General features: G+C 42.8%; 1 protein-coding gene across 1 annotated transcript in view; it reads left to right on the forward strand.

The window, feature by feature from the left end:
- The window catches only part of LOC130586060 (kinesin-like protein KIF13B), a 99,439-nt gene extending 88,109 nt beyond the window's left edge, over nt 1-11,330 (forward strand). The window contains exons 26-34 of the mRNA XM_057386769.1: nt 464-563; nt 1,320-1,446; nt 2,739-2,794; nt 3,344-3,468; nt 4,582-4,758; nt 8,344-8,436; nt 9,614-9,766; nt 10,651-10,728; nt 11,198-11,330. Coding sequence (XP_057242752.1) covers nt 464-563; nt 1,320-1,446; nt 2,739-2,794; nt 3,344-3,468; nt 4,582-4,758; nt 8,344-8,436; nt 9,614-9,766; nt 10,651-10,728; nt 11,198-11,320 — 1,032 coding nt within the window. The 3' untranslated portion in view covers nt 11,321-11,330. The remainder of the gene's footprint in view (nt 1-463; nt 564-1,319; nt 1,447-2,738; nt 2,795-3,343; nt 3,469-4,581; nt 4,759-8,343; nt 8,437-9,613; nt 9,767-10,650; nt 10,729-11,197) is intronic.
- The last annotated feature ends 290 nt before the right edge of the window (nt 11,331-11,620 follow it).

Genomic DNA, 11,620 nt, shown 5'->3' on the forward strand with positions numbered 1-11,620 from the left:
TTTTTTTTTTTTTTTGAAGGACATGAGCACTTGAGAAAAATTCTTTTGAAAGATTCATTTTCAAATGCCCTTACGGGACAGTGGGATGATGTGGGGTAGGGATGGATTCCTGATGTGAGATTGCTGAACAGAGGGAGTGGTGAGGACTGGGTTTTCCAGCTCCAGTGGAGTTTTGGGGTCATTTGGGGGCAGTAGACAATATAGAATTGTATAAAGTGAAGGGTTTTTTTTTTTTTCATATGGTTAGTACAAACAGGTCAAGAGGTAGCAAGCAAAAAAAAAATACTGCAAAGAAGATGTGAAAATTTATAGGGTTTGAAGTGTCTGCTCTGTCTTCCTTATCTGTTTTTGGGTGTGGGATGAGCAGGAGGGTTGAGGAAAATTTCAAGCCACAATTAGGGAACCTTGGCAACATTTAATGTGAAAGTTTYAATATTTCACATGATTTTTATTCCCTTTGCAGGACAGGGACTTGGAGAGGCTCCGTAGGAAGTGGCTCTGTGCCTTAACAAAGCGCCAGGAGTACCTGGATCAGCAGCTCCAGAAACTCGTGGGGAAGCCTGGTAAGGAAAATGTCAAAGGCAATAACAGCAAAAGGCTGAGAGATGTGCACCCAGTTTTTAATCTTAATATATTGTCAAATGTAGAAAAAAAATTCATGGAGAGCTGGATCTCTGAACTCAATAATAATTTGSGTTTTTGGGGGGTGGTTAAAATGAAGTTGGAGAGCTGGATCTCTGAATTCAGCAGTAATTTKCTTTTTTGGGGGGTGAAATTAAAGCTGGAGAGTTAAAGATCCAGCTCTCTGAATTTAGCAGTAATTTACTTTTTTTGGTGGGGTGAAATTAAAGGTGGAGAGCTGGATCTCTGAACTCAACATTAATTTGCTTTTTTGGGGGGTGGTTAAAATGAAGTTGGAGAGCTGGATCTCTGAATTTAACAGTAATTTGCTTTTTTGGGGGGTGGTTAAAATGAAGTTGGAGAGCTGGATCTCTGAATTCAGTAATAATTTGCTTTTTTGGGGGAAGTAAAAAAAAAGTTGAAGAGCTGGATCAAAGAACTCAGTAGTAATTTGCTTTTGGGGGGATGAATTAAAGTTGGAGACCTGGATCTCCGAGCTCAGTAATAATTTGCTTTCTTTGCGTGGTGAAATTCAAGTTAGAGAAGCCTTTATGAAATAATTTGATGTTTTGGGGTGCTCCTTTTTATGCTGAAGTGCGAGCAGAGCGGGGTTTGCTCCTCCCTGGTGCTGTCAAATCCCTGACACACCCTAACCAAAAATAAAATCCCTGGCTCCCTGACCAAAATCCCCCTTCCAGATAAATCGGAGGACGACGCCGATCGGGAGGCGCAGCTCCTGGAGATGAGACTGACCCTCACGGAGGAGAGGAACGCTGTGATGGTGCCTTCTGCTGGCAGTGGGATCCCTGGAGCTCCAGCAGAGTGGTAGGAACCCCATTCCCACAGGAGGAATGTTAAAATAACACTCAGCCYCTCCCTGCTTTGGATTTGGGCCGTTATTTGGTTTTTCTCAGCCTGGCCTCTGCACCCCTGCATGAGCAAAGTTGTTCAAATCAGGCCTCCTGCTTCAATTATTTCATGAGTTTRTGTCTCTGAAATGCAGAAATGCTGTTTAGTAAACGCTGCCGTTATTGATCAGAGTGTAATTAGAACCTCCTGCAAAAAGGAATCGATATTTATTACCACTGCCYTCACCATTTCCAAAAATTAGCTCATATGTTAACTACCTACTTCATTCACTTAAAAGGCTGCTCCTTCATCGTAAAACTGCATCTCCTGGAGCATTTTGTTGCTCTCCTGTCTTGAGAACAAACTCTGTGAAGTCAGCAATTGCTCCACATCATTTTCTGAGTGTTAAAAATAAAAAATAGTGGAGAGCACTGGGCTGCAGCAACAGATGCAGAGAAGGAGGCAGGAGTTTTGAGTCCACCTCAAACTTCCTGAATATCTTCACTGAGCAAAGCTCTGACAGCATTTATTGATGGAACTGAGTGTTGTSGAGTTTGAAGCTGAAGTTTGTTAAAGTTGGTGCTTCTAAAATGTAAAAAAATAGCAAATGTTTGTTGGAAACACATCAACTTTCACATCAAAATGTTTCATTAGGTTGGAAAACAGTGGGGCTGCAGGAAATTTGCTCCAGAAAGAATCTGGTTCTGCACATTTGCACCAGAAGAAATGTTCAGTGTGATTCAAGCCCTTCATATATTACATAAGACTCCAGCCTGCTCTTGTTCACTACAAATTCATCACTTTTGGCTCTTAAATATGTATTTTGTGAGAAAGAGTAATAACTGTGTGGAGTGGCAACATCAGTGTTAATTTTAAAGCTTTGAGGCTGTTTTTTTCTGATTCCCTCTTCCCCATTTTCCCTCCCATCATTAATTCAGAGGGGTTTGCATTTCAGGAATGTGTGTGTCAGAGTAAATAAACTTAATTTTTGCTATCAGCATTAAAGAGGGAGAAAACATTTCAGAAAGCAGAGGTCAAAGCAGATAATGATTCTAAGAGAACTGGCATAAAAGAAATACTAATTTATCCAAGTCTCTCAGAATCTGCAGCAGTAAATTAAAATAAAGAGGTTTGCCAAGGTTATCAATAGTCTGGCTCATAACTGCAGCCTGAATTCGATGTTCTGGGGGGGTTGGATCATCAGGGACGTGTGCTGGGTGAATCTCTGTTATTTTAAATGCTGCCATTGTCTCTGTCTTGTATTTTAGGACTCCTGTGGCTGGGATGGAAACTCACATTCCTGTTATATTCCTTGACTTGAATGGTAAGTGGATGACAGAGTACTTTGGAACAAACTTTATCCAGCCAGTGACGTTCTAGAATTGAAGCAAGCTCATAAAATTAAGAAATGCCTGGAATAGCAGGTGGATTAATTGGAGAAGTGCCCGTTTTGCCTGAAACACATGGCTTCATGTTTCAAAATCACGGTGTTATTTATGGAAGGTTTTAATAATCCCATGTTTCAGTACATCCCAGTGCAAAATCCAGCCTGAAAAAATGTGTTTGTCACGTGCTSCTGGCAAAAATGGGAAATATGAACCAGGAAAGGGGCATGTTTGCCACGGGGGGAGAGTACTGCCTGTTTTAGGCACCCCTCAATCTGTGCCTGCAACTCTTTGTGCACATTTTCTGTATAGAAATGGGAATTTTTCTGGAAGTGGAACAATTCAGGAGCTTTTAACTTGGAGGTGAAGTCTAAGCAGCCAAGCTGGGGAGCTGGGGATGAAAATGTGAATTCACGGCTTGCTGATGTTCGTTAAAAGGGGTGATTGCTTTATGTTTCCTCATCTTCCACGTCCCCTCCTGTTTGCAGCTGATGATTTCAGCTCCCAGGATAACCTGGATGACCCAGAGGCAGGAGGCTGGGATGCCACTCTGGTGGCTGAGGAGGAGGAGGAGTTCTTCGAGCTGCAGATTGTGAAGCATCAYGAYAGCGAGGTGGGAGAAGCTGCACACYGGGGAATTGAATCTTTTAATTRCTCTCTTTGTATATCTACGTGTGAAAATAATACATGAAAAGTGTCATGGAAATCCTACAGCACTTGGTTCTGCTGGGAGCAACTGTGTTGTCAAGGAATATTCACCAGGAGTGATGCCATGATTTGGGAAAGAGTAAAACTCGAGGATCTTCCTCCATCCAAATCCACGCATTCCAAATTGGGAATTCAGGTTGTGTTCAACAAAGCAAAACCCSTGAGCAAATTAAGAGTACAAAATACCCAGCTGAAAAATCACACAGTCTTAATTGTTAACATTTTTACCTCTGTGTTGTTACACTTGTTATCCTCCGTTTTGCCTCATAACTCACAATTTTACAATTTCACAATTTTTTGTTTGTAATTTCTACAGTTAGGTTTAGAACCTCTGACTTGCCTTATTCCTTAAAATGTTGCTCCTTTCTCTGAAATTTATTTCTTCTTCTGTTTTTAGAGAAGCTTTCATGATAGTCTGTTAGGGTTTTCTTTTTCCTGATTTGTTTTTAAAACCTGAAAATTTGGCTACCAGGCCAGTTTTCTTATGGCTTGAAGATGAACCGTTTAAATCTTCAGTGATACCTATATTTTAAGAATGCAAGAATGAAAATTCCAGCTTTTGTATTGCTAAAAATGCTTCATCAAGTTATTTCTCAAATACAAACAGGAGAATTTTTGTGGTGTGATGGAAGATTTCCACTGCAATCTCAGTTGCTCTCTGGTTTATCTTAATAAATTAGTCCAAATGGTCCTGCACTTGTGCATAATTTATAATTTATTTGCAATGATCCTGGGTATTCAAAGCTCTTTTTTCAAGAGGAAATGTTCCAGAGTTTGAGCAAGTTGGCATTTTTAATCCCAACATCTTCATTTGGCGAACTGATCTTGATTTTTAAATGGCCTCTTCTAAAGTGCGGGGCTTTTTCCCTCACGGGGAGTGAAACGGAGAAACCGACTCTCAGAATTTATGTATTATGTATTTTTGCTAATTATGCTTAATTAATTGCAGTTAATTATACACCTAATTATGCTTATTAGAGGATACATTTATATTTTTTTTYYKGKTTTTTTTTTGCAGGTGAAAGCAGAAGCCTCGTGGGACTCCACGGTCCACGACTGCATCCAGCTCAGCAAGGGCACGGCGGCGGAGGAGAGGGTTTACCTGATTGTCAGAGCCACGGTCCAGCTCAGCCACCCYGCAGAGATGCAGCTGGTGCTGCGCAAGCGCATCTGTGTCAACGTCTATGGCAGGCAGGTAAGGTTCTGGCAGCCCTTCCCACTCCCCAGGACTCAAATTTCCTCGGATTTCTGTGTCCATCATCCCATCTCAGCCTGGATGGAAGCGCCAGATCGGCGGTGTCTTGTCTGGCCTGTGAGCTGCCAGGTGGCTTTCCTGGTATCCCTTATGTTGTGGATGATGGCACGGTTTGGGTTTTAAGGCTCTGTGGTAGCTAAATGTGAGAAATTAATTTTTCTCTTAGGTCAAAAACTTAAAAAACTTTACGTCTTTTCTCACTGGGAAGAGTGTAATGATGAGAAACAACATGGACCCCCCCCCCAGGCAGGTGGAAAGAGGGATCAATTTATTGCAAAAACCAGGGGTTTTAACCCTTAGCTTGTTATGAGTTTGCATTCTTGTGAAGCACAATGAAGTGTCGGAGCCAGCCACCATAAATCACACCAGGAACATGCCATGGTCAGAACCAACCACTGTAAATCACAGCAGGAACATGTGATGGTCAGAACCAACCACCGTAAATCACACCAGGAACATGCCATGGTTGGAATCAACCACTGTAGATCACACCAGGAACACACAATGGGACCAACCACCATAAATCACATCAGGAACATGCCATAGTCAGAACCAACCACCATAAACCGCACCAGGAACACACAATGGTTGGAATCAACCACCATAAATCACACCAGGAACACGCCACCATAAATCACACCCGGAACACGCCATGGTCAGAACCAACCACCATAAACCGCACCAGGAACACACAATGGTTGGAATCAACCACCATAAATCACACCAGGAACACGCCACCATAAATCACACCCGGAACACGCCATGGTCAGAACTAACCACGATACACCACGGTGTGAGCTCTCCCTGACCCTGTCACTTCTTTTCCAGGCTTATGGAATTTGGTTTTCACCTCCAAGTTTAGCTGAGTCATTCCCAGAAACCCTCTCTGGCCAGCTGAAGTAACAGGAGAGAGCAAGAGTTTTACAAGGGTRACAAGGCCCTTGCTGTATAAGGTTTTACTTAACCCCTATATGAAGAGATAATTTCTCRCGAGCTCGGAGTTTCTATTTTGCACGAAGGAACTTCTCTGTTGTCCTAGTCCTGTCTGAAGCTTACAAATTGCTGCTACAACCAYTTCTATTTACACCTGCAGGTATTTAGAAATCAGCCAGGAATAGTTGGAGGAGAGATCCCTCATGTTAATTTATCAGAGTTGATCACTCTTGGTCCTTTATGTTTTCCACTTGGTGCTGTTACAGTAACACATAGGTGAGAGAGATGCCTTACCCAGCTTACCTAGAACAAAGGCTGGACAGAATTCAGAGAACAAAAACCAGGTGTATTTATTGCAGGGCAGTGATATTTATTGAATATTTTACATTCAGGGCAGTCCCAGCCCACTCAGGAGCTGCACCCACAATGCACAATGGCTCAGGGGTTTTTCACCCTTTCTCACTTTTGTCCATTTGCACAAAATCGGGGCTGAATCCTCCAATTGCAGCTCAGCCAATGCAGTCATTGACTCCAAGTTGGCTCCCCCARTTCTCTGTTGTTTCCATCTCTTGGGGCCTGGCACAGTGAGGTGTCCTTGAGTTTGGGGCTGGAGAGGAATTGTTTTGTGTAAAAATGGGAGAGCAGGAGCTCAGCACTGTCAGTGGAGTCTGGAGTTAAACACTAAAGAATTTCAGGATTACAGAGACATGAAAATACAGAAACTAAAATCCTAAGGCATCGAGAACAGGATGTTTGATCAATGGAAAGCAGGGAGGTCACTCCATTTGCAGCATCACGCCCTGAAAATAATACAAATCCTGAGAAAGATGGGAGAGGAAGGAGTTTGCTCAGTACTCTCTCAGAATCCAACCTCTCCTGGCAGGGATAATGACAAAGCAGAAAGCCTGGATTGTTATTCTGGTTGCACRTCTGTAGTTAAAATCTGAGAAGAGCAAAGGTCACACCCAGAAACCCTGGTGGCAGCTCCCAGGGCTGGGAACAGAACCCCAATTCTTGGTGCTGCCATCAGGCAGGAGAAAAACTGAATTTTTTGTCACATGGAGTGGGAGACCGTATTGGACAGATAAATTGAACGTGCCAATAATCGCCATCGCGTGAAGCCTTCATCAATTCTGTTCTCTACAAATTCACTCAACGCTGGTTTTTACTTCCATTCGACGCAGAATCTTTGCCTTTGCTGCTGTTTTTCTGCAAACCCCCGTCAATAACCTTTGCTGGGAGTTTGTCTCAGCAGCATCTTGGAATGACTCATCCCTGCATTAATTCAACAGGCCAGTTCTTAACCCTGCGAGGCGCCGAGTCAGCATCAACAATGACCATGCCCCTTAAATCATTCTTCATAACGATCTCTTTGGTCAAGAATTTAATGTCTGTGCTTGTCAATATTCGAGACAAGTCACCTAGGGCTCTGTCAGGAGAAAAAAAAAACCTCCACCTCTAAAAGCAGCTGATGCTTGGGGAAACAGTCACCTTGCAAGGAAGAAAGTGAATCTTTCTCTGTATCTACAATACAGGCAAGCAAATGATTTTCACCAAGCGAAAATCTTTGCCTCTTACATATTTATTGGTTAGACTTCTGCATTTGCGCTTCTTTCATTGTGAAGTGTATTTATTTCAGGTGGAATCTGTTAACCCTCATTTTCCTGGCATTTATTTCAGTTGGAATATCTTAATCCATGTTTTCCATGTGTTTATTTCAGTTGGAATCTGTTAACCCACGTTTTCCATATGTTTATTTTATTTGGACTCTGTTAATCCACATTTTCCACATTTTCCTGCTGTTTGCTTCAGTTGGAATCTGTTGACCCACATTTTCCATGTTTTCTATGTGTTTCTTTCAGTTGGAATCTGTTAACTCACATTTCCCATGTTTATTTCAGCTGGAATCTGCTAACCCACATTTTCCTGGTGTTTATTTCAGTTGGAATCTCTTATTCTATATTTTCCTGGTGTTTATTTCAGTTGGAATCTGTTAACCCACATTTCCCATGTGTTTATTTCAATTGGAATCTGTTGACCCTCGTGTTCCTGGTGTTTGCTTCAGTTGGAATCTGTTAACCCACATTTTTCTGCAATCTCTTATTCCACATTTCCAGGTGTTTATTTCAGTTGGTACCTCTTATTCCACATTTTCCTGATGTTTATTTCAGTTGGAATCTATTAACCCACATTTTCCATGTGTTTATTTCAATCAGAATCTGTTAACCCACATTTTCCTGGTGCTTATTTCAGTTGGAATCTGCAGTCTGCTCACCCTCATTTTCCTGGTGTTTATTTCAGTTGGAATCTGTTAATCCATGTTTTCCTGGTGTTTATTTCAGTTGGAATCTGTTAACCCACATTTCCCATGTGTTCATTTCAGCTGGAATCTGCTAACCCACATTTTCCAGGTGTTTATTTCAGTTGGAATCTTTTATTCTATATTTTCCTTGTGTTTATTTCAGTTGGAATGTCTTATTCCACGTTTTCCTGGTGTTTATTTCAGTTGGAATCTCTTATTCTATATTTTCTTGGTGTTTATTTCAGTTGAAATCCGCTCACCCCCGTTTTCCCGGTGTTTCCTCCCCGCAGGGTTTCGCACAGAGTTTCCTCCGAAGGATGTCCCCCCGAAGCTCCATCCCCGGCTGTGGCGTCACTTTTGAGATCGTCTCCAACATTCCAGAGGTGAATAAGAACTCAGAGGGTCTCCAATCTGCCAAGAGCCCCCAATTTTGTGCTTTCCCCCTCGATTTGAGCCTGCTGGCTCTTGGTGCTGCCAGGACAAACTGGGGTTTGTAAAAGATGGGGAATATTCCTGTACTTGCTGTGACTGAGCAGCAACCTCTGCCTTATCAGTGCTGCTGTGTTTTGTTGAGTGAGATTCTGTTTGCTCAGGTCCTTGAAGAGGCAGTTTAGAGAGAGAGAGGGGAGAAAAAGAGGGAGGAAAACCGAGCAGGTGAAGTGCCTGCTGCAGGGAGCAGGAGAATCTGAGGAAAAAATAACAAAGTGGCTTTTTCTCAGTAATGTCTTTATGCAACTCTTGTTTCCTGAACATGTTCCTGGTCAGATGCAAATCCTTTTTTTTTCCTAAGAGCTGCTCTGTCAGAGCACTTGTGGCAACATTAACACATGAAGAGCCAAAGCTCTGATTGCTGCTTGCCTCTTTTATGTTCCGCTGCATTTCGCACTTCGTGTTGCAAATGCTGAAAATGCTTCTCCAGCGATGTTCTGGTTGTTTTTTTTTTTTCTTGTGGCTCACTTGAAATTTTGTTTTCCTCTCAGGTTAGATAATGCCCCAAATGCGCTCGAGCACTTTTTAATTATGAAATATCTGAATGCAGCCCTTTTGCTAATTAATGGTGACATCTCGCTGTGAGACTCTCAGGAAGAGCCCAAAAAGCCTCCAAACAATAACCACGAGATGTCTGTGCCAGTGACAGGACCACCCGTGCAGGTTGCATGGCACAARGTGTTCATTTGGATCAGAATCTTAGATTAGGTGTTAGGAAGAAATTTAGAATAAATATTGGGATAAAGTCCTTTGCTCTGAGGATGGTGAGGCTGTGAGGTTGTGCCTCACTGAAACCTGGAAGTGTCCAAGGCTAAGTTGGACAGGGCTTGGAGCAACCTGGGATAGTGGAAGGTGTCACTTCCCCTGGCAGGGGGTGGAATGGGATCAATTTTAAGGTCCCTTCCACTCCAGACCATCCCATGATTTTCATGATTCTGATCTGTCCCTGTGCTTAAGGACAAGCAGTGTTGAACCAGTGCCGCGTGGTTCAAAAAATACGATTTCTCCAGGAGCGATGTTGAAGATTTTGGGTTTATTTTCAAAGGCTGCCCCCTCTTTTCGTGTCCCCAGGATGCTCAGGGGGCTGAGGAGCGGGAGGCACTGGCCAGGATGGCAGCAAACGTGGAGGATGCAGCTTCAGCTGACTCAGAAGCCTACATTGAGAAATACCTGCGGAGCGTCCTGGCCGTGGAGAACATCCTCACCCTGGACCGCCTGCGCCAGGTCCGGCCCTGAAAGCAGTGGGACAATCCAAACATCCCCCTGAGTGCACACAAACAACCCCAAAAACCCCTCCAGTGCACTCCAAAGCGAGCCTGTGACAGAGATCCAGGGGAGCAGAGATGTCGTTGCCCATCTCCCAGCACGAATGGGGCTCGGAGCTCTGCTCAGGGCACAGCTCTGGGATGCTTGGTTGGGTTTTAAGGCTGGGAATTGCTCATTCTGGTTCAGAAAAAGGAGTTGTGTGGCATTTTCTTCTGCTTTCTGAACCTTCAGCAATAGTTTCTGCACATGCCAGTAAAATTTTTGTCGTTTCGCCCACGTTCTACTTAGAATTAACCAAAGCTATCCTGCCAATGAAAAAAAAAAAGACATTGATTGAGTTAATTTTAAGCGCTACAATTTGATCTGTTTACCAGGAAAAATACAGGGGAGAAAAACATTTATTGAAAATTGTTCTGCTGGATATAAATTATGCAAGCACAACCAGAAAAGTTATGCAAAACAAGCTGGGGCTTGTGCCTGCCCACTATAAATTCACAGTGAAGTGCRATGCACTTTCAATGTTGAAAGCAAGTTCCTTGTCATTTGTAATTCGTTTAAAGGATTAAAAGAGGAGCTCAGCTCGGAAAGAGAGTCTTAGTCTTTGCATCTCTGTCATCTCCTCGAATCAGGAGTAGCTGTAAAATCCTCTGTGTGCCAATCAGCAAAATACCAGATGGTAAAATTTATCCACTCGTGAGTTTGGCCGTGTAAACTTCACAGACAGCCACAAGGCAGCTCAGAAACATTTCAGTTGTAGAGACAAAACCATCCTGGGATGATCAGGGCTTTAATTCTTGCCAAATAAACTTATTTTCTTTGGTTTTCTTTCATGTGACTGGCAGGAAGTTGCTGTCAAGGAGCAGCTGATGGGAAAAGGAAAACTCTACCGCAGGAGCCTGAGCTCCCCCAACGTGAACCGGGTGAGTTTTCCCTGCGGGCATCTCCAACAGCTCCACTCTTCATTCACACGTCCTCAAGTCATGGAATTTTGCACTGAATTTTCCTCTTTTTGTCTCCCCTGTGCTCTTTTTTTTTTTCCTGGAAATAATTAATTTACTTTCCAAATTGAAGACTTTTTTTTCTCCTTTTCTTCAAAAGATTTGAAAGCAAATATTTGCTGAACTTAAACTTTTTACCAGAGTTGTACATAAGAAAAATGAGGTTTCTGCTACCCAAAATTTGGACAGAAATCATTTGATAAAACTGGTAATCAAACTAGAATCAAATTATGGCTCCTCATGGGTCAAAAATTAAAATTTCACCTTTCCTCGATTTTGATTCTGCTTTAACCACCAAATGTTTCTTTTCAACCTTATTAGTCAAGAGGCAAGGTTATGAATATTTTGAGTTCTTGTTAAGAAGTAATTCTGCTTCTTTGGACTCTTCCAGCTTTCTGCAAGCCGCCAGGATTTAGCCCCCCCTTACAACCTGAGCAGTAACAGGGTGAGTATCTGCAGATTTCCTGGGAAAACCTGGACAGGAAAAAAGGAAGTGATTCTTCTCTCCCAGTGACAGGAGCGTGAATGGGAAATTTCTGTAAAAAAACAGGGCTTCCATGTACTCCTGGGACAGAAATGGCTTTGGATGGGCAGCTCTGGACCTTTTTCAGGAAATTCCCAGATTTTCCTCATCCCAACCCTTGTGGGGTTCTCAGGATTGTGCAGCTGCAGAGCTCTCCCAAAGCTTTCACCTGGCTGGATGGAGAAATTCTGGGAGAAAGGGAGAGATTTGTGTCCCTCTGTCRGTTAAATCCTCCTCTAGGATGGAACAGAGGCTTGTGGGGAAAGTTCTCAACCTTCCAGTGGCCCTAAA

Source organism: Malurus melanocephalus, unplaced genomic scaffold (genome assembly GCF_030028575.1).
Source record: "Malurus melanocephalus ecotype Western Australia unplaced genomic scaffold, MMel_1.1 scaffold_1048, whole genome shotgun sequence".
Lineage (NCBI taxonomy): Eukaryota > Metazoa > Chordata > Aves > Passeriformes > Maluridae > Malurus > Malurus melanocephalus.